This window comes from Pelecanus crispus, chromosome 7, assembly GCF_030463565.1.
Source record: "Pelecanus crispus isolate bPelCri1 chromosome 7, bPelCri1.pri, whole genome shotgun sequence".
Lineage (NCBI taxonomy): Eukaryota > Metazoa > Chordata > Aves > Pelecaniformes > Pelecanidae > Pelecanus > Pelecanus crispus.
Window position 1 is genome coordinate 45487699 of NC_134649.1, and position 21864 is coordinate 45509562.

A 21864-nucleotide genomic window follows, 5' to 3' on the forward strand; every position below is an offset into this window, starting at 1 on the left:
CTCTGCAGATGGGTCAGCCTAAATTTGGTCCTTTGACAGAGGACCTGGTCCTCCATCTCTAGTCTAGATGGAGTCTCTACCGGTACATTAACACTCTCCCTTGGATAACTTTTCATTAGAAGTCATTGCCTCCACAGGCTTCTTACGTAGATGCTTGCACACGTCAAGACAGGTGCTTGAACTGAATGATTAAGAACAGGATGAGCTTTGAAACCTCTAACATATCTGGACCACCTTGCTTCCCACTTCATGTCACATTTATCTTTGGCAAACAACATGTCTTTCTCTCTTTAAAAGGAGAGCAATTCAGAAATAGCTGCACATTATGTCCTTTTAATATCTGCCCTTTGAAATCTAATAGATTTCCACGAAAGCTTTTACATTATTTAAAATGTGTTCTAATTCTGGACCTCTCGCTGGCTTTGGTGAAGACCGGCTTCACACCACTCTCCGGGCAAGAGCTGCTGAAGGAAACCTGGCTTTTCTATTTATTCTCCCAGCTTCAGAGTAACTCATTTTCCTGACAGCACAAGCTTCTCACAGACTATAAATTCTGAGCTCTGAGCAGAGGCTGAGGGTGGTTTGCTTAGATAGGGGGTCCCAGAGGGATTAAACAGCAACACACAGTGGTTTCTTCTTTCACATCCCTCTGGCTCCGCAGGGATGGGGACAAGGGCAGGGCTGAGCTCCACTGCCACCAGCACCCCCTCATCACCTCCCATCCTGGGATGCTGCACATCCAAACCTTATAAAGGCTTAAAAATAAATACAGTTTATACCCGATGGCAGTATAACCGAAGAGACCTCCTGCCTCCCCCAGCGCTGCCTCCGTTTCAACACGTGGCTGTTCGCACAGCGAGGGCTGCCGAGATACAGCCTCTTCTGTCACCAGTCAGCCGTGAGCAGCCAAATTAACAAAGCTTTATTGTTTCAACTACTTGAGCTCATTTTGACCAAAACTCGGGAGGGAGCCCCCTCCTGAGGAGCTCTGCAAACAGGTCAGAGATGAGCATCTGTGGGCACAACTGTCTAGCGTCCGGGAAAACGGGGCTAGGGCATCTGTGGCACCAGCGCTGGCAACTTATGGCGCTAATTAAACATGTATCATCACATCGCTCGTCAAAGCGGCAACACTAGTAAAAGGGCCATTTGCAGAGCAAGTCTGGCTGGAAGAAACTGCTTCTTTTTCACTTCTCCTACTGCTGTGAACATGAATTTGTAGAGAAGTACCAGATGAAGATTGACTTCTTGGGCATCCTTGTGCTATCACGGAGATGGCAGCGATGCACCCCGTGCAAACCACGGCCTCACCCCACGGTACTGCACCCCGAGGAGGCGTCGGCCCAGAGCTGCGCTAGCCCCAGGCCCATGCTCCCAGCAGGGCACCACTTCCAGCGCTTTATCCTTCAGGTTTTGGAAGCAAAGCTGCAGCATCCTGCCTCCAGCGTGCTCCCTGCGATTTAACCGCTTGCCAAACATGCTGCCTGAAGCCCTTAAATCCATTACAATCTGATCACGGGTCCATTTGTTCCTGAGCACTGAAGGTCTGCCATCACATGCTCATAAGTCAGTCACATTACCATCAATTAATCATTTCATCAGCACACCCTTCAAGGTGGTGCATATTTCTGGCTCTGACATACTGTTACCAATCTGCCCCTGTTGCGAAGGGTCTGATCCAATAGTGTTTTTAAATCATTTCCCATCTGTTGCTCTGAGATAGCACAAGGGTTGCCATTATTTAATTGCTAGTTGCTTCAGCTTTCACCCAGTGAAGTCACATTAATCACTTCTGACTGTTTTTAATTGCCTCTGTTGTCTATTGTTGAGTAAAAAAGGTTTCTATTATAGCAAACACATCCACAAAGCCTTGTGCGGAGGAGAAAGGAAGGTTGCCAGGAAGATTAAAACATAAAAGAAATACCAACTGTAATCTGTGCTTCTATTCGACTATCCAGGGTAATTGCAAAGCACCTTAAAAGTAAACTAATTAAACCTCATGACACCCCTGAAGATAGGCAAGATATAAATATTCCCAATATTATTGATGAGAAAACCTAAGGGCGTAGCTTAAAAGTCTGGCTTACAGATATAGATAACATTTAGTACGTGAGTCTCCAGGAATCTCATCTCAGAAGAAATCATACAGCTGCTTCCCAGAGTACTGGAAAGCTCAACCAAGAAGTTGCAGAAGGTGCCAGGGTGCTCAGCAATAAAGCACCATGAAATGCCATTACTGTGACACCTGTCAGTTCCCGCCTGTATCCCCAGAGTTCTATGTGGCAGTGGGCTCCTGTCACCCCAGGAATGCTCTGTCGCGTGGTGGGACACAACAGCAGTGTCCAGGGCCATGAGATATCTGCTGCTGGCTATAGCTCAAGGAAGAAGGGGGCCCTGGAGCCCTTTCCATTTGCTCCTTGCACCCCTCTGCACCCCAGCCCATGCACACACACCCAAGGGCCACATCCCTGCTAAGATGCCTTCTCCACCTGGGCTGAGGATGGATACTCATGGATACTGACTGTGTGGCAGCACAGCCCAGGCAAGGAACACAAATCTGCCAGGGTGACTACCAGCTTTGCATTTGCAGGCTCCAATCCCTAAACAAAGCAGTGTCAACTAGGACAGCCCAAACATCAGCCCTTATCCTCCTCTTGCAGACCCAAGGCTTTAGTGACCAGCACCCTGGTTTCTGCAGCTGTGCAAGAGCTCACTCCCAGTATCCCCACCCCATTCCTGATGGGGCAGAGAGCACTTCTCTTGGCTTACTCTGTCCTTACAAACACACTCAGAAGCAAATCACTCCCAGCTACTACCACAGAGCAACACAAGCCCATCCTGCATCAGGAATGTCACCTGCCCAAGAGGTCATCTCCAGGAGACAGCTCTCTCCTCGCATGGAGCTGCCCCCCTGTGCAGACGGGGCTCCTATATACAAGCCAGTACTCACATTTTGCAAGCCTCTTCTGCACAGGGGGCAGAACCAAAAGCTTCAGAGCCTACTGCAGCCACAAGACCACCTCACGAACTTTGGAGTATCAATCACGTTCCACCGGCCCCGTATTGTCCCAGCGCAGTGACGCAGAGGTGCAACATGACTGCGGCACAGCAATGCCACACGCGCCAGCACGGTCACAAGGTATCAATGGTCTGGTCCTCTCCTCTTGCCTGAAGAAGAGCTGGGGAGCTTCAAAAAGAGGACTTCACCACCATAGTTACCACAGAATATATAAAGAATTTTGGTCGTGGAAGAGTGCCTCCAGCTCAGCGACCAGAGACCCTGAGCTCTTGGAGCCAAAGCAGCAAAGGACTTGTTTTCAACTCCCCCAATGACACCGGCGTGATTTATTTCCCCGCAGCACATCCGCTCACAGGCCTCCTTCCTTGGGCTCTGGGAAGGGACCCGTGTTTGACTCCCCAGCTCTCACGGTGCTGGGCTCCTCGTCAGAGGATCATTTTCATCTTTAATTCAATTCGTCTTGCTAATCTGAACAATACAATTGATTTTCTATGTAGTTGGACCAATCCATCATGAGATGAGCACAGCTGTCTGGCTCAGTTAAGAGGTGGCATGAGCAGTCTTGAGATATATATACACACACATCTGTGTTTTCAGCTTCTTCTCATTGATTTTGCATTGTCTGTACAAATGAACAGTTTTGTTACATTTTTGCAACATGCCTCCAAGTTGCTCTTTTTAGCAGTTATTTTTAAAAGCCTGCTAATATTTAAGCTATTATCCAGTAAAAGTAGCAGCAGCATAAAATTAATGAAGTATCCCTGTATCTCATCTCACTCCCAATAGGAAATTAGCAGAGCGACGTAATGCACAGCCCCATTTTTGGCAAAACCATACTGAGATATGGGATGCTGGATTCTTCTTGTTTCCCAGAGTCACTCGTATGCTCTGCACACAAGAAAGCAATAAGAACTCAAAAATGGAGAGGAATGAAAAGGAGACAAACACTGTACAGTGCAGAAATGCAACAATATCAACATATTGCAGCCCTCCTAGCTTACAGTGGGCTTTCAGCAAGAACCTGGTTTACCCAGATCTTCAGTAAAAAAAAGGCAGATAACAAAGCAGAAGAAACACACAATTCTCAGAATCTTCATGTGTGGAAATTAAAGCATAGGGGGACATTGTGATCCTATATAGCAGGTTAACATGTTCAGAAAGGTTTTATATAGCTGGGAGAAAAAAAAAACAAAACATTTTTCCTCCATCTCACTTGTGACACAAAAAGTAAGACAAATTCTTCACCTCAAGTCATTGGGGCAGATTTTCCAAAACATCAGTTCTTTAAAAAGAAAAAACCAACAAGGCAGAGAAAAAAACCCTACTTCTTGGCTACTTAAACCAATTCCCTGTGATATCCTGAGCCTGAATGTTTATTTGGGGAAAGAAGCCATGCAGGATATTTATGCTATTTCTCTTCGGCCGAAACATCCTCCCTACTCGAAGCTAGTTGTTACATGCAATATTTTTAGACGTTCATGTGTGTTATCCAATTCAGAAAAAATAAGAAAAAGAAAAAAGTAATTAGACAGGGTGTAAACAGGAAACCTCAAAAAAACTTAGGTTAAAAAAAAGCTGACAGAATAATGTATCTCCTGAAGCATAGCTTAGGAATGGGAAATCGTGAAGGGTTCGTGTCAGAAGCAAACCCAAATGTGTTGCACTCCCTCCAGACCAGATTTCACCTCCCAGAACTGGGCAAATTACAGAGACATCGCTTGGCATAGCTGGCCGTATCTGTCACTGACTTCTATTTTTAAGCCTTTTTTGTTTTAAGAAGGTCTGGAGTCTTCATTACTAGGGAAAGGCAAAAAACTCCAACCCCTAACAACTCTGCGGCCAAAGAAGAAAGTATTATACATAAGCTGCACAGAATTGAGGCAAAATTGGGAACTGCTTCTACCATCAAAATACTCAGAGGTCTGTGCATGCCTCCCAGCTGCCCTCCTTCGGGACGAGTGTCATGGTTTAGCCCCAGCCAGCAGCTCAGCACCACGCAGCCGCTTGCTCGCTGCCCCTACCCCGGTGGGATGGGGGAGAGAATTGGAGGAGTAAGAGTGAGAAACACTCCTGGGCTGAGATAAGAACAGTTTAATAGTTGAAGTAAAATAGTAATGATAATAACAATATAATAATAATAATACACAAAGCAAGTGATGCACAATGCAATTGCTCACCACCCGCCGACAGATACCCAGACAGTTCCCAAGCAGCGATCGCTGCTCCCCAGCCAACCCCCCCCAGTTTCTATACTGGCCATGACGCCATATGGTATGGAATAGCCCTTTGGGGCAGTTTGGATCAACTGTCCTGGCTGTGCCTCCTCCCAGTTTCTTGTGCCCCTGGCAGAGCATGGGAAGCTGAAAAGTCCTTGACTAGCATAAGCAGTACTTCGCAACAACTCAAACATCAGTGCGTTATCAGCATTATTCTCGCCCTAAATCCAAACCACAGCACTGTGCCTCCTACTAGGAAGAAAATTAACTCTATCCCAGCCAAAACCAGACAGGTGTGCCACGATTTGGGCTTCAGCAGCCCACACACACACACTTCTGGCATGACCGTGTTGCACCGACGGATAACTGTGACCTGCCCGGGGACAGGAGGGCTGCGCCAGGGTCCTGCATCCACATAAATACACGTTGCTGTAAGCTTTAACCCCCCCCCCCCCCGTCCAGCAAGGCTCCACATCATTAATACCCCAAACTCCACAAGCCTCAAGAAATGTTTTGGAAATAGGAACCCTCTTCCCTTTCTCTCAAGATGAACCCTTTTGCTCAGGCACAGGTGTTACTGAGCACCCACAGGGGCTCTTGCCTGGGAAACACCCGAGTGTGGCACCGGGGATTTGGTCCCAGCTGCACAGAACCACGCATGTTATTTCCATAAGCTCCTTGTAGGGTAACCACCTAAAATTAAACTTCACTGGCAGGTGAGTAAGGTCCAGAAGATATTTTACAGGAAGAAAAAAAAAACGCACTGCTGCATCCAGTGATGAGAGAGAAAGAAGCACCATTTCCACTAAATAAATGGCCAGCACACAAAGCCTGCAGTTTTAAAAGCAAGAAATTGGGCTGTGGTGCGTCGTTTTAAAAGCAAGAAATTGGGCTGTGGTGCGTCATTAGAACACGGATTGTAAAAACTGGATCATTCATTCCTGAAACAGGCACATCGCAGTGGCTCAGTGAGAGCACTGAAGAAGATCATACAGATAACAAAAAGCAGAAGAGCAATATTCCCACTCGCTTACAAGATGCACGTGGCCAGTTTGGAAATGCTGGCCCTTTGCCACACCGACCCAGCCTCCACAAAGCCTGCGGCACGGGGGAGCCCCAAAATCCTGCCATCCTGCTTTTGACCGGTGACTCAGAGGCAGCAGCACGGCTTTGCAGGTGTAGGAGCCCAGAGAACCAGCCTTGCACTTAAAAAGAATTTCATCTCAAAATCCCTACCTAAGGTACAGTTAACCAGCTATAAAGCATCACCAGTAATTTCCTGTAAGGGTGGTTTCTCCCCACCCCCACCCCCAACCCCTCTTCTGTAACTCATAAGCCTGTAAGAGATTTCAAAGCTTAATACTGAAGCCCCTACACTGACTTCAGATTTTCCGTGGCATTTAAGTGGGGTTTTTTGTCTTCAGTGCTGAAGGCATTTAGGATCGGATCCTCAGCTGCCTTAGATCAGCACTGCTTCATTGACTTTGATACAACCGGCCGGCTTACATCTGGCCCGTAAACGTGCACAGCTTAATAAAAATATGAAATAAGACGCAAGAATGTATTGCAATATGGAGCTGCCCTAACTAGGCACATCCAGGAAAATAAAAGCCTTTGCCTGTCCTTCTGGAAGGAAGGGCCTGCATGCAGCTGGGGGGAAGAGGGAAAAAGTTATAATGCTTGAAATGACCTCAGAGTTTCCTGGTGTGTCTGTTGGGAGAGCAAAGCTTCGTCATGTTCCAGCACTTGGAGTCGCTCAAAGCTTTAAGGAATAAGCAGAAAAATAACAAACAGGAGTTTGGTTTTATACCAGCATTTCTATGGAAGCTGTCTAAAGGATCTGCATAGGTCTCCAAAAATGCCTTGATGCACACATCTTGTCAGCCTGCGGGTCTTCTCTGACCCAGCATGGGTGCCCGTCACTGAGTATCCCATGGTGGGAGGCACTTGAGGGGCACACAGATGGACTGGGGGGGTTGGAAGCACTCCACCCTCACAGGGGTGTAGATCTGGGGAAGGGCAATGAACCCCCAATCCCACTGTGCGCCTCTCCAGCACCTCCTTTGCCAGCAAGGGGTGCAGTGCAAGAGCCCCCAAGTGATGCCTCCTCTGCCTGGTCACCCTCCCCTCAGTGAAGTCTCCTGGACTCAGCAATACCTCCTGCTAAACACAAAGGTTGGCTCTGGGTCTGAAAACTCAGGTTTCCCTCCGGTCTCTGCACATGCCAGCCTGGGGCAGCCAGTGGCTTCCCCGCTGCAGCACCTCAGCCTGGCTCACACAGATGCAATAAACTTGATGTGATCCCTTCGAAGGTGACAGCAGAGCTTCCAGCAGCTTTACAAGGGGCAGACCATATTTCCAGACATACTGCCTCTCCTTCCTAATCTTCAAGTCATAAAGAAACCTTTGGCTAAAGTGCTGGCTCCAATGCAGTCGATTAATTTTGCCCTTAACTTTAGTAAGTCCAGGATTTTGCCTTAAATCGTTTGTTATCTTGCTATTAACCTTAACAGAAGCCAGTATCTGCTTAATGTTAAATAGCCAGCAGTGCACTGAAGCGGCTGGCTACATCTCTCACCCTTCATGCTGTGGCAAGCAACCTTGCAGGACCCATCTCGCCTCACCAGGGTGACTCCAAGCGCCACCCCCGCCCTTCCCAAAGGCTGCAGAGCCCACCCTGACAGGCTGGAGAACACTTACATAAGCGCAAGCTGGTACAAACGCCCCTTTGATGATGCTTTCCATAGAAATGTTGGCTCTGCTGAAGTTTGGCAAAGAGTTAGAGATGAAACACACTGCCTGGAAGTAGGGGCTGAGAGGCTCTCTGGGTTGCATGGCACCTTCCTAAAATAGCCACATGAACTGAAGAGAGAATGAAAAAAACTGGCTTCTGCAGAGCATCAACTGACTTGCATGTAAGCCTCACCAGCTCAGCCCGTAAAAAAATCTGGCAAAGCAGCAGCCCAAGCACTCTCCCTCACTGCAAGCGCTGTGGCTTTTCAGGGCCAAGTGCCAATGCACTTTCCATGCAATTCTCCTCTTCCCCCATTTATTCTATTTCTCATTGCAGGGGGTGGCGAATCTAAGGGACTCTTTCACTTGCTTTATTGACGGTTTGCTGATTTGTACAGGACAACAGGCACAGCCTCTTGTGGTCATTAGAAACATCCCACTCACTGGAGCAGGTCATGGGGCTCAATCTCATCATCTTCCTCTCCCAAAATGCTCACATGCAATGCTCAGAAATAACAATGAGCACGCTGCAATAAAAAAAATAAAACCAGAGAACAGTGATAAATGAAAACCCAGGGAACAAATGAATTCAGTCTTTCTCAAAATGATAAATACAGTATCCCAGCCAGGAGATAAAGCCCTTTGCCAAGAGGAAAATACAAACAGAAGAGTTGCTCCTTCTTGGTCTCTACCAGGAACATGCAATATAAAACACCAACCCCTCTCCTCCCCACAAGGAAATTTTGCAGCGTGGCTGCCTTTCCTGATGCTACCCACGATGGTTTCACATCTCTGCCGCTGCTCCTTCCCACGCGGGGGTGCAGGGGTTGTTCACCCACGCACAAACTCTGCACGAGCGTGCTACAAGCACGCAGGCAGCGTCGGTTCCTGCGCCACGAGGCAGAGGGATGTACTGCTGCAGAAGAGCCTTTGCTGGCTCTGCTGGCCTCATGCTTTTCAGCTGACAAGTGGCATCCAGGCAGCATCTGACCTCTCCTGACACTGCCAAAGGCCACGGGATCTTGCCAGCAGCGTTATCAGTAGATGCTGGGTCCCTCTGACAGAGGAGGAGAGGTTAGCCATCTTCTTGAAGGAACAGCCCCCTTGTTGCATCAGTATTCTCCTTATATTAAAAGGTGTCTCATACTCAAAACCAAAGTGTTTCTCAAACAGGTCATGTCATTCCACAGGTGCCGATGTTACCATTCCTACCACTTTGCAATGTATTTAAAATAAAGGCAAGAAAAGAACAGACAGGCAACTCTACAGCTAATCCTAACAATCAGGAAAATTAATAGGAAACAATCAGTGCAAATCTGCCACAAATATCAAGTCAATGAAATACTTCATCCAACATCTGCTTTCCTTGGCAGAACACAACTAATAAATTAGTGTCTGGTGAAGACACGCTTATCACCGACAGCACTGAGGCACTGCAGTCGGGTCATTACCGCACACGAGCCCATGGTGATGGTTTGTTCCAGTGCAATCTACTGGGAACTCGGGGGGCAAAAAAAGATCCTGTGGGATCAGAGAGCTTCCCTGACACTACCCAACAGAGCAACCGCGGTGTCAGCCCTGGAAAGGGCACTGCGTGGAGGCAGCAGCATCCTCTGCCCTTGAACGAGCGGTACCCACCATGGGGCAGGACACATCTGCCCTCCTGCGACCTCTTCTCACCTTCGCTCCTCAACCAGGAGGCTGGAGGCAAATCAGTTAAGCTCCTGCTTCTTTGCTTCAGTCTCTACAACACAAATCTCCGGAGATATCCTGTGCAGAGCTTCTAATAATTTTTCCTGTGTTTTACCCCACCCCAGAAGCCATCCCTAACCCACTCAAAAGAGAAACTCAGCTTTCCCTGTTACAGAAGACTAAAAAAACCCCTTAGCAAGGGGTTTTCCATTCCCAGAGACCTGCACCCTGCCCTTGGTGCCTCTTCGCCTCTCCCCAGCCCTGAAGCCCTCCCCCATCTCTCTGATGGCTTCTCACAGGCTGCTCCTCTGCCCCCTCCACTGCACTTCTTGCTTCTCCACCACCTCCCTGTTCACTCCTGGGTTGGGTTTTTGAGGGAAGGCACCTGAGGCAGGAGACATCGGCAGAGCAAGCCTTGACCAAATATCTGCCATCCTCTCCAGGCGGCACCACGTCCTCCAAGGGCGTCTTGCATCTCTTCCCCCCTGCCCCATCAGGGTCCTTGCACCCGGCTCATCCCCCATCCTGGCCCCATGCTCCCCTTGGACTTTTCCAGCTGTTCTCATGCTTGACAGCAGCCCCTTGGGAAACCCAGATACCAGCATTGAACAGACATTAGGCAACCAGGCGATGAAAAATAATTTAGAAAAAAAGATGGGATATATCACAAGTCCATCTGAATTGCTTTTAACTTCTTCGCATTTTTTTCAAGAGTTACAGAGCAAGCAAATAAGACAAGCAAAGTGTGAAATCCCAAGCTCTTTGGAAGAGTCAAAATAGGGGGTATTGGCTGCAACGGGCACTGAGCAGCATTTCTGCAGCAAGGACCCAGCCTGCCAAGCCACCAGCACCTTGCCAGGCACTCGGAGAGGGGGGTTGACAGATTTGGACTGCTCCCCACTCCACTTTTAAAGCAAAACAAGCACTTCGGATCAAAGGCTCTTTCTCAACAGCCGTTAACAAGTTCCATGTGCACTGCTGCATCTCCAGTGCCAACCTCTTCATGAGGTGTTTTTTTTGTGCAAGAGGGGTGGGGACCTTACTGATGAGACATTTAACAGTTACATGCTGAAAGGAGCTACTGTACCAGGCACTGACCGCCTTTTCTCAGGACTTATGAATCTGTGCTTTGTTCAGTTTAAATCATATCTCAGAGCAGCCTATAGGGGTAATCTCTGAAAATGGGTTTTCTCTATCATCAGAAATTACAGACCTGCTCTCCAGCTGCAAAGTTACCAGAATCAAGCTTGGATTTAGTACTTTCCTAAAGCAGCCGAGGCAGCACTTACAAAGGCAGGAAAAAGCAGCTGTAAATACTGAGAGTAAACAGCCAGCCCCTTATCTCCACAACAGAGTGCAAAAGATGCAAAGAAATTTTTATGGACTGATCTTTCAGGGCAAAGAAAAGAGCAAGCAAAAAGGTTTCAGCCTGCACTACCGAAGTACCCCAAAGCAAACTCACTTTGCTCTGTGCTACTTTCTGGCTGCCTGCCCTCCCGCACTCACATCTCCGAGGTCTGCACAATGTTTAAGTTGGGGCACCATGCCACAGCACTAAAGAACAGTATCTGTTGCTGCTAAGCATCAGAAATTAAAATATAGCCTCTTACCTCCAAGCCACACACCCTGCTGAAGAAACCCAAGAAGTACTCAACAGCGTGCATGTACTAAGCCTTCACATTTTCTGTACATTCAAGCTGGGGGAAGAAGGGAGACACGAACCCGGACTTCTTCCGTTGCCACATAATCTCAAGGAAGTGACCTTCGCATTTGTTGCTTTGATTACAGATTCAGTAACAAAAGCCCTTCCAGCGTGAGTCAGGGGACAACAAGAGGTTGAAACATGATTGTTAAAAATGCAGGCAAGCTGGGAAAACATTACAATTTTTTTTTTTCTTTTGTAACATTAACCCCTTTATTAGGAAACAAAACCAAGTAAAAAACCCAGCAGTTACTGACCGAAGGCGTAGCACAAGGTGCCAGCCCCGGGGCAGTGAGACACTTTGCCGTGGGAACACAGGTCCCTGCCAGCCCCGCAGCAGCTGGCCGAGGACCCCCACGCCAACAGCTCTGTGCTTGCCGGGAGCTGCCGTCGCCTCCGGCTCTTCCTCCCCCGCACATCCCCACCCAGGGGACAGAAGGGACCTTTAGGCTAAAACTTGGCACAGTGGGAAAACTTCAAGCCGCAGCCTCCACTTGCAACCCCTGGGAGCAGGGGCTTCGCCCTGCAGCAGCAGGGAGGCTCATCCGCCCACCTGAAGGAATGTGGGTAAACAAAAATAACCAGAGTTTGTCTTCTCAGCACTCCTGCCCTCATATCATACGCTCATCTCCATAGTTCCCCAGCTGTGACAGGTACCCCCGGGTACAGCGTTTCACTGGATTTCCCCAGCTCCTTTCCAAAGCACACTTTGGTCCGCTGCCTCCGACGTGGGCTACTGCACACTGGCAAGGGAACCGGGAACGCAGAGTTTATACCCTTGGGCGTCAATCTGAAGTTGTTCTGGGGTCAGGGTTGGTCTCCAGGAGTGCAGTTTGTTGCTGGCAGAGGTGCAGGAGTAAATCATCTACCTGCTGTTCCACCGCTCCCTTTGCAGGACTGTCTTCTGTGTGCAAAACACCAGATTATACTTCATCTCCCCAGTTTGTTCCCTTCTGGTGCATCAACCCACAAAGCTTCACACACCTCTGGGCTTTGACACAGCAACGCTAACTGTGTCAGGCAAAGCACAGGTATCACACAAAGGCACAAAACCTAAGCTCTCCTCCAAAAGTAGTGTCAGTCAGATGACTATACAGGACTGCTTTCACTGAAAGCAGAAAGAACAGAAAACCAGAGAACTGTGCACCCAAATCCAGGAGGCTGCAACCTTCCAGATCCCCAACCTGACCTCCAGGCAGGTACACAAGAGGCACAAGGTCTCAAATTTACACATGCAGTTATTCCAAAATCTAAAATACAGGCCCGTTCCTCCTTCACAAACACAGCTCAGCATTATTAATTCCCTTCTACATGACATGAGTATGGGTACCCAAGCTTTTAAAATACTCCACTGACTCACATCCTCTGGCCACATAAATTATGGTAGGAAGACTGATGCCAAGGGAACAACACAGCCCAGGACCACTGCATCCAATATGGGCTGGAAGATGCAGGCTGGGGGAACATCACGACACGCTGGCAGAGCGGGTAGGAGCTCTGGCCACGCACCAAGACAACCTCGCCTGGGAGAGAGAACAGCCTCTTCCCTTTAGCTGGGTGCTCTCCTTTGGTTATTTATGCTCCCCACAACCGAGCAGTGACTACGAAGAGAGGACAAACTATCAAAGCTTTTCCAACCCCATTTTTTTTATAATCCATAGATCTATTTTAATAGAAAAAGTTAGGTTCAACACCTGGAACAAACTAGTTTGCTTTTATCAGAATGGGAAGCAAAAACCTCAGGGTCAAACTTTTGAGAGCAACACCCGATCAGAGACACACAGCTCCCACTTCTTAGAGGTACTGAGCCCTCTCAGTCCTGCTAAACTCCCCCAAACAGGAGGCTCTGTGTACCAAGCGTCTGAGGCCAACAACGGGCTGCATTAAGCTGCAGAGCACAGCGTAGCTGACACTGCTAGCAAGAGAAGCAGGGCTGCCTGGTCCACACGACCAGACAGCACGAGTCAGCCCCGCTCCCCTCGCCTGGGCCAGGCACTGGGGCTGCCTCCATAAATTACCAGCAATCCAGACACCTCCCGAGGGCAGCTCACCCCGGCTACCCCAGACACCCAGGACGCAGTGAGGTGCCAGAGGTGCCTTGCCCTCCTTGTTTAATGCAGAGGGACAAGCTTTGATCAAATATCCACCTTTTAAATAGCTGCAGACAAAGAGATTCCGCACCCCCCCCCCCCAAAGTTGCTTTGTAAAAGCCAATATTCTCATAGTCATGAGGCTACACAAGCTCTCCACATAACGCTCAGTATCACAGGTTTCATGAAAAAACCATGAGCTGGCCCCACATCAGGCAGGAGGATACCAGGGCAGGTCCAGCCAGCTGGTCCAGACTGCACCAGTGACCTAAGGAGTGGCAGCTGAGATGGTTTTGGGAGAGTATTTCAAAGTAAGAAACTTGTGTTTTGTCTCCAAAACAGACTCCAAAGCCCCAAAATAAGACAGAAAATAGACAGTGAGTCATTTTTCCTTAGAGAAATGACGTGAAGGTTACCTGGGTGGTGCCAGCTCCTGCCCTGCTGGGATAACCACAGGGACAGGAATAGCTGTAGAAGGGGAAGAGCACAGCTCCTCAGAGGAGCCAGGGCTTCCAAACAAATACAGATCTGGGCTGTGTAATTCAGGCCTACTCTGGACACTCATAATTTTTCTAAACAAGAAGAAAAATTAGAGTTTAAGAGAAATACAGCATACTTGTAAGGTGTTCCAGCAGTGGGAAGCTGTTAGAGCAGCAAGAGTTGAGCAGGGGGAAGGTCTCCACAATTCAGAGGCCACCAGAAGAGCTCTGAGCTGGGGTTCGGGGATGGCAGCACTGCAATTCCCCACCAAAGGGTACGTAACCCAACAGCGAATGCAGCACACCCCAGCCTCTCTGAATGAGGTGAGCAGACGCAACATGCCTGATATTAGAGAGGAATTACTCCCACTTTCACCACGGCTTAGCAAACACCAACTTGCACGCCTGCTAAGTACGCCTGCCCAACCAGATTCCCAGTGGGCTTCATCTACACCAACATCCTTGCTCTCCCAAAACAACTGTGACAACCAGACACATCCAGCCCAGCGTCAGCCAAGAAACTCTACACTCAGCATGATGGGAACTTCTTTGCCTAGGGCAGCCACCTTTCTGGAGAGGCTGCTCCCCTCATTTTCTTTTCCTGTCTACCTACAACCTCAGTTTTCCTCTCCTATTGCACTCCTGCTGCTTTTTTCCCCCCGCTACCCGTTTCTTTTCCCACACTTTCTTGCAAGTTTACGCTCTAGTTTAGAGCATTGGGGTTTTTGACATATACCTGAATGGGGTCAGAATGATAGTTTTTTTTATTCCCTGGTCTCTTCTCTCTCCTTCCTTACTTGCACAGCCTGTACTTTTCATGCTATGTAATTCTTGCGCTGCCCTCTCCTGCTCTTCCAGCTTCTTCACTCCCATCATCCAGTCCTTCGCCTTCCTCTAGGAAGCCAACAACCTGCCTGCACGAGATACCAACAAGCATGTACTTCTCCACACCATGAACCCTCTGCCCAGTCCACATCACCCTACCTAGACACCACCGAACCAACACAAGGTAAAACCAGGGTGCTCAGAAAACAGCACATAATTAGCAGCGGCCGTGCTGTGTAAGTGCTGTATGCATAACTTCTCCATCAGCACTCCCAGCTCTGCTGGCACTGCACATTTGCACCCGGTGGTGAGCAGGAAGATGAACACTGGGGCACCCATCACCGGGACAGCACCTATTCTGCATCAGCTGGAAAACCAACCATGGCAACATCACAGTCAAACCTAATGCTGCTTTGGATAGTCAGTGATGGCTTTTAATGGCTAAACAGCACATTCAGGCTACTCTCAGCATTTTGATGACCCTTATTCTCCCCACCTCTCCTTCCCCAACATGCAGAGTTGATGCATGTTTAAATGAATGGCAGACCAATTAGTGGGGAAAAGTGTACATGTGTATGTGTGTGTGGGAGGGTATTTAAGCTAATATATTCCAGCGCTGATAGCTTTATCCTCTTTGCAGTCTCTGAGAATGAACTGGTGTCCATCTGTACAGAAGATTAGTAGAATTACTAATCGCTAATTATGACTCAGAGGTTTTAAGAGCAATGCAGACTGTACAAGGGTGGCCTGATTTTTAGAAAATGAGGAGACAAAGATAGCACAGTGGTATTTGAAGCACATGGACAGTCCATCCAAGATTGCAAAGAACTGCAGTGACAGCACTAGCAAAAGAAGTGACAGAAAGCTAAACACTCAAAAAGACAAAAAAAAGAAGTATGGAAAAACCAGCATGTGCCTGAAACACTTAATTTGCCTTTTCATAAGCCTCTTGTCTGGTCAGAGCAAGCTGGCCAGCCCCTCTGCACAAGACCAAAATGGAGATTTATGCAGGGAAGTTCACACAGCAATACCTTTGCGTAGGAGCCTGGTTCTGAAAAATGGCGCCAGCGACATTTGAAATCTAACATATTTTGTGAACTGCATCAGATCGAAAAAAATATTTATACAGGCCAAAGCAGGTAGTGAATAGAAGGCACTGTTTGAAACTGGCACCGTGACACCCTGAAGGAAATGAGATGAAGTTCACAGTCTGGTTGTGAAGCATGTCTGCTAGGGAAGAGGGAGGAGTGGTACAAGAATCATATTTTTGTTTGAATAAACTCTCTCAAACAGAAAACGCTGTATCATGAGCTCAAATGGAGACACGTCTGGCAGAGAGCTTTGGAAAGCTGCTGTTGGAAGTGTGTAAAGCCAAGTTTAACTCTAAGCTGTCAGGAGGCAGTGCCTGGAGCCAGTCCTGTTCTCAGCTCTGCAAGAGGCTCCCCCAAAGCCCCAGCCGTGGGGAAGCCTCCACGTGCAGTGTTTGGACATGATGGGGGTTTCAAGCAGAGCCAAAGCTCTGCAGGTGATGTGTGAGCAGTGTCACAGGATCAGATCCCTTCAAAAAGAAAAACAGCTGGATGAAAGCAGTCAGAGCAAAGCTTTTCCAGAGCAACCGGTAATCCCCAGTGCGCAAGTTTAAATCTTTGAAGGCGCACATATTCAGCATCCTCTAAAAAGGTCTTCAGGCTCGCTCTGGAAAGCCCTGACCCATAAGCATGCCCGAGATGCCTCCTCTGAGCATTGCTCCTGGGGTCTGTCTGGTGCGGAGGAAGGAAAGCTCTGCCCTGACAACACCGCGCTCGCCCTTCGTGCTCACCCTCACCACTCCAGCACCACTTGTCATCATTGTGAAAAGAGAAAGAAAAAAACATGGCATCTCCAATTTGTTGTCAGCATTTTTTATAATTAAAAGTTAAGGTGTGGTAGCAGAGGAAACATGGTCCTCACTATCCAAACCAACTACGTTAGCACCATAGGAAACAGAAGTCAACCGCTTCCTCTCTCGCTCCTCCACCCCAGGTACGTATGGGATGGACACATGTACAAAGCTTATTTGTTGTGCTTCATCAGCAATTTTTTTTTTTTTTCACTTCACACAAAGGAAATGACCTTTCAGAGGTTAAAAAGCACTTTGTCCAAAAAGCCACATGAATTCAATTTACACTGTTACAACAGAGATTGTTAGCCAAATTACCAGTGTAACTGAATAGCTTAATCGCAGACATGCTCCCATACCCACTTTCATGCCCAGCAGATACTAATCACAATGTGTCATCGTATTCTGCAAGGGAATGTGGGGACAGTTTGCCTGGTTTCTCTTTTCACCTTTGCATCAAGCAGACTGACATGTTTTAACCCTGAAAACGAAAGCATTCACTTGATCAGTCTTTAATTTATAAGATTACTGGCATTATCAATTAGACTTTGATGCAACGTTTCTTTCATGCTTAAAGCATGGGGGCTAGTGAAGAATGACTGTGCCATGGGATTTGTAGGAAAAAATTGATATTCATACCTCAGGGGAAGACGTGCACCAGAACATGGTAGTGTTGACATACCAAGGAAAGTCAGGCCAGTGGTAGCACAAGTAGCTAAACACAGGATAGATGCTGCTCCTGAAAGTTTTTGGTTTTGCAGCTGCTTATTAACCTCATTTATATAAAAATTTCACTTTGTTTTATTACTCTATAATTAAATCTAAGACAGGTGGCCTATAAAACCAGCATGTGGAGAGCCCTGCCAAAAGCTTTATTTCCTTAAGTAGTATCAGGACACCCAGAAGTGCCGCACTGTCCCACTGTGGACATCAGGGGGGCCTCTGGGAAGACCCCAAAGCCTGGCTGGCAGGCCAGTGCTACGTGCCGAACCTCTGCGACAAAATACAGCCCTCGCTCCTTTCCCTTGTAGGAAATGGGTACCCTTGGATGAAAGCTGCTATGCCAAATTCTCACCTAGGATATTTTCCAAACCCTAATAGCCCCAATAGCTCATATTGGCTTGCTGCAGTTAACGATCTGGGCCAGCTCTTCCATCAGCTGTCTCTGCAAGTCTCTGTTTTTTCTAGGACAGGCTTTCAGATGCTCTCCACCACGGACAAGACAATGTTCCCTGGCATACAACCCAAGCGCTCACGGAGAGGATAAATTCACACACTGTACCACCCTCCTCCCCTCATACAGGTTCAGAGGTTATTTCAGAGTGAAATGGGACATTCCATAAGCACTTTGGCTCACAAACTCCTCCAGATGAATAGGCTCTGGGCAAATAGGACATGCCTTCTCCTCTGGCAGATGATGGCAAGCACCTTGGAGCAGAGACCAGCTTGGGAAAGCGCCTGAGCTTGACTTGCTGGGCTGGGGCTGAAGTCCCTGCACCGATGACAGGGTGAAAAAACAGCCAGTAAGACCTTGGAAGGTGTTTCCTACACATCTATGCTAGAAATAAGAAGGCTAAAGAGAAGATAAGTGACAAAGGCTGGTTTGTTCTTGGTTTGATTTTTTTTTCCCTCTACTTAAAGCTGCTAAGGCAGGTAAAGGCTTTATGCTGGCAGAGAGGATTTTGGCCTCCCCTGGCCAGACAGCTCAGCCCGCGTGACAGCCTCTGCACCTGCCAGCTTCAAAGGACATGGGTGAGCGCCCTGCATAGAGGCATGAAGGTGTTGGTGGCTTCTCCGTGCTGGGACTCAAGCTCAGGTCTCTCGACTCTCCCACCACAATAACAAACTTAGCAGCCCAGGGAGAAGAAATGCTTCTGGCTTTCCTTTCACCACAATAATGTACTGATGATTAAAAAGAAACCAAACGCACACAAACCTGCTAGCAGTGTCCAACTCACCCCAAAATAGCCACTGACCCACAAAACAACATGAAGTCCAAATACAGATCAGAGCAAACTGAAGGCGCCAGGGCTGACCAGCAGCACAAGTGCCTGTCACCTCACCCTTCCCTGCGTGTCCCTTGCACGTAGCTCCCTGACAAAGTTCTGACTTGTTGCTGGGTTTGTTACACTGTGCACAGCCCAGGGAGTCCTCAGAGAGGGCAAAAGCGTTAAGTTCAGTCAAAAGAGCCTCTATATACAACCTGTGGTACCTTTCACACCTGGAATACAAACGTGAAGGCATTACAGAAATATGAACATTCTTGAGGAAGCCAAGGTGGGAAAGGACTTTGTTAAGCACCTGTCCACATGCCAATGTGAGTAAGAACAAGGCAAAAATGTGCTTTCATGTGGCTGCACTAACTACAGGACTTATTCTAGCAAAAAGTTAAGACAAATAGCATCCCTGGCAGGAAGGAAAAGAAAACCAGTATTTGATTCAGCCTCTTACAGGGCTCCAACATCCAAACAGACTGGTGACATTTAATGCTGTGTGCTCAGTCCTGCACCCACTACTCAGCTGGGACACCGCCAGTGGTTTTCACAGCGAAGAGCCAAGACCTCAGCCAAAAAAGCAATGTGTTACGCAACCCAAGGAAGAGCTCCAGGCCATTTCAGCCACCTCTCTTTAATACACCCTAAATTACCACTAGGAAATTCCTGACATTAAAATGCAAGAGTGGCCTTGTTTCTGCCCAGTTTCATCTCGCAGGGATAAGGCACAGTCCAACCCTCGGCGCAGTGAACACAGGGCAACAGGTCACTGCATGTCCCCAGCAGTCTGGCTGTGCTCTCCTCGTGGCTGTGACAAGCTGCAGGCAGAGGGGAGCAGGGAAGGGGTGCTCCCCATCCACCCCCGTGGTTCACAGGCCACCTGGAAGGACGATGCAAGGACCCATCTCCTCATTTTACCCATGTTCACATCCCCACTTTAGGACACAGGCACAAGTCAGTGACGCTTTTCATAAAGACAACAGATTAATCTACCAGCAGCCACTAGGAGACAGTAAGTTTGGAAAGAGGTACAGTCATGCTTTGTTTTGGAAAAGAAAAAAAAAAATCTCTTTTCACTTCCAGCCAACCATCAAAAGAATTGCAGCTGAACAGGCTGAATACAGCTGTTGTCAGAGCTGGTCCTCACCAAGCCATTATTCCAACCCTGGAGGGATGGGGTTTGCCTCCATGGGGACGCAGCAGGGAGCGAAGGCAGTCCGAGCTCCACACTCTTTACGTGAGCAGACTCCAAAAATAACACCCACACAGTACAGGTGTAGCTGGATTTTATTTATAGAGAAAGAAGGGAGCCAGGGCTGCATCCCACATTTCTTCAGGTCAGTAATGGTGGGCAGATGGGGAGCAACGATGCCCATACTCCTGCGTTCCCTAACTACACACAATCCATATTCCTCAAGTGTCACACGGGTTACATATATCAAAGTGTTTACATCCATCATCTGTACAAGATGCATTTGAGCACTTGGAAGCAATTTTATCACTGTAAAGCTGTTCTCCCACTCCTGAGCATACCTTAAAGCTAAACAGCAACAGATCCCTTTGGGATTAAATAGGCACAGATGTCCTCTCAGCAGGACTTTCCCATGGAAGTTACATCCTCATGGTTCTGGAGAGCTGTGTCATTCTCTGTATTGCAAAACACCACAGAGACAGGAGAAGCAGCTTTGAAATATTCAACATAATCTAGCAAACAGGCACACTTGACACAGTGACCAGGCACACATCACAAGTTTACGTGAGACAAAAATAAATACAGACACACAAAAATAAGTAACTGCCAGCAAAAACAGACTCCAAAAAGAGTGACACCACCCTAACTGCAACTGGATACCACAGTAACTGCAAGTACGATGCTGTATTTTTTGCCTGCAGGAAGGGAAGCCTCCCAATAGTTTTTTTCAGGACTCATTGCAGCCCCCCCCGCCCCCCAAATAGCAATCCCTTTGCAATGCAACGTATATCACATTACAGTCTGCCACTATTCAGCAGCACAGACACAAAACAGCAGGAAAAACTGCAGCCAGTCTCTCCCACGGCAGCATCGTGCTCCGAGTACCCGATGGCAGCGCAGGCTGAGAGCTGAGCTACGTCTCCCAGATCCTGGGCGTGAGGATGGCGACAGCAGCGTAAGGGGCTCCCGAGGGGCTGCGATACGGGGGGCAGCTGGCTGCCGACACCGTGTTAGATAAACTGGCTGATAAAACACATTTCACATCGCAAATATCTCCCCTAAACCCTGAATTCAAGGCAGATGTACAGCACTGGCTGCCTGAAAGCAATATTGGACATCAGCGCAGACTCTCAGATTAGAAACCCGCCGGGTGTCTTCACAGCGGGGCTGCGTGCGCCACGGCTCCAGCACGATGCTCTTCGCCTCACCCCGTCCCAGCCGCCTCACCTGGGCTGTGCGCACTGAGGAACCGGACAGGTGAGCGAGCACGTGTCCGTCGGGCAGCACGATGCTTTAACAGAGCTTGAAGTGAGTACCAGGGGGTTTTTACCTGGTAGACGTCCCGGAGACCACACCATGCTCGCAGGGCTTGCCGGCAAGCCCGCAGCCGGGCGGCATACCACCTCCTCAGCGCCGCCACCGTCACCGTCCACACGAAGCGGCTCCCGCTGAACAGCAGATCCTCCACCCCGCACATGAACACCGAAGCCATGAGCCGCTCCGCCGGCAAAACAGAATCCCCGTCCCGGCTGGCTCCTGCTGGCTCTCGCTCCCTCGCTCAAACGCCTGGCACGATGGCAGCCCGGCTTTATACGGCAGGTGGAGGCCAGGGGTGTTGCACAGAGCCAGGGTCAAGCCTTAAAACAAACTCCTCTTTCACGGCGCTTCCTGGGCAGATTCCCAGGCATGCCCCGGCCAGCGGCGCCTGAAGCCGAGCCAGCGGCTGCAGTAGCTCAGCCCTACCAGCAGCTCACACAGCAGCCTTGTCCTTCTTAGCAGCTTATATAAATCTCTGTTAAGCTCCAGTAGCTACCACTATGTTTTCTAATGAAATTTTAACCCTTTTGCCATATGCCCTGACAACCACCCCATTTAGACGCCGCAGGAAGAGAAGGAAACCGCTCGCCAGCGTTAATCGCCGCCGCAATTCAGTAAGCTGGGCAGGCGCTTCACACGCAGCTCCCGCCTAACGCCCAGCGCTCTCTGCCTCCAACACCTCATTATCTGCAGCACAGGGAACAAAGCTGTCATCGTTTTCTCCCG

The 21864-nt window shown here is 48.6% G+C and overlaps 1 protein-coding gene across 1 annotated transcript in view; it reads right to left on the minus strand.

The window, feature by feature from the left end:
• The window catches only part of FRMD4B (FERM domain containing 4B), an 84880-nt gene extending 63567 nt beyond the window's left edge, over window positions 1–21313 (minus strand). The window contains exon 1 of the mRNA XM_075713749.1: window positions 21152–21313. Within this exon, the coding sequence (XP_075569864.1) occupies window positions 21152–21313 (162 nt within the window). The remainder of the gene's footprint in view (window positions 1–21151) is intronic.
• Between the last annotated feature and the right edge of the window lie 551 nt (window positions 21314–21864).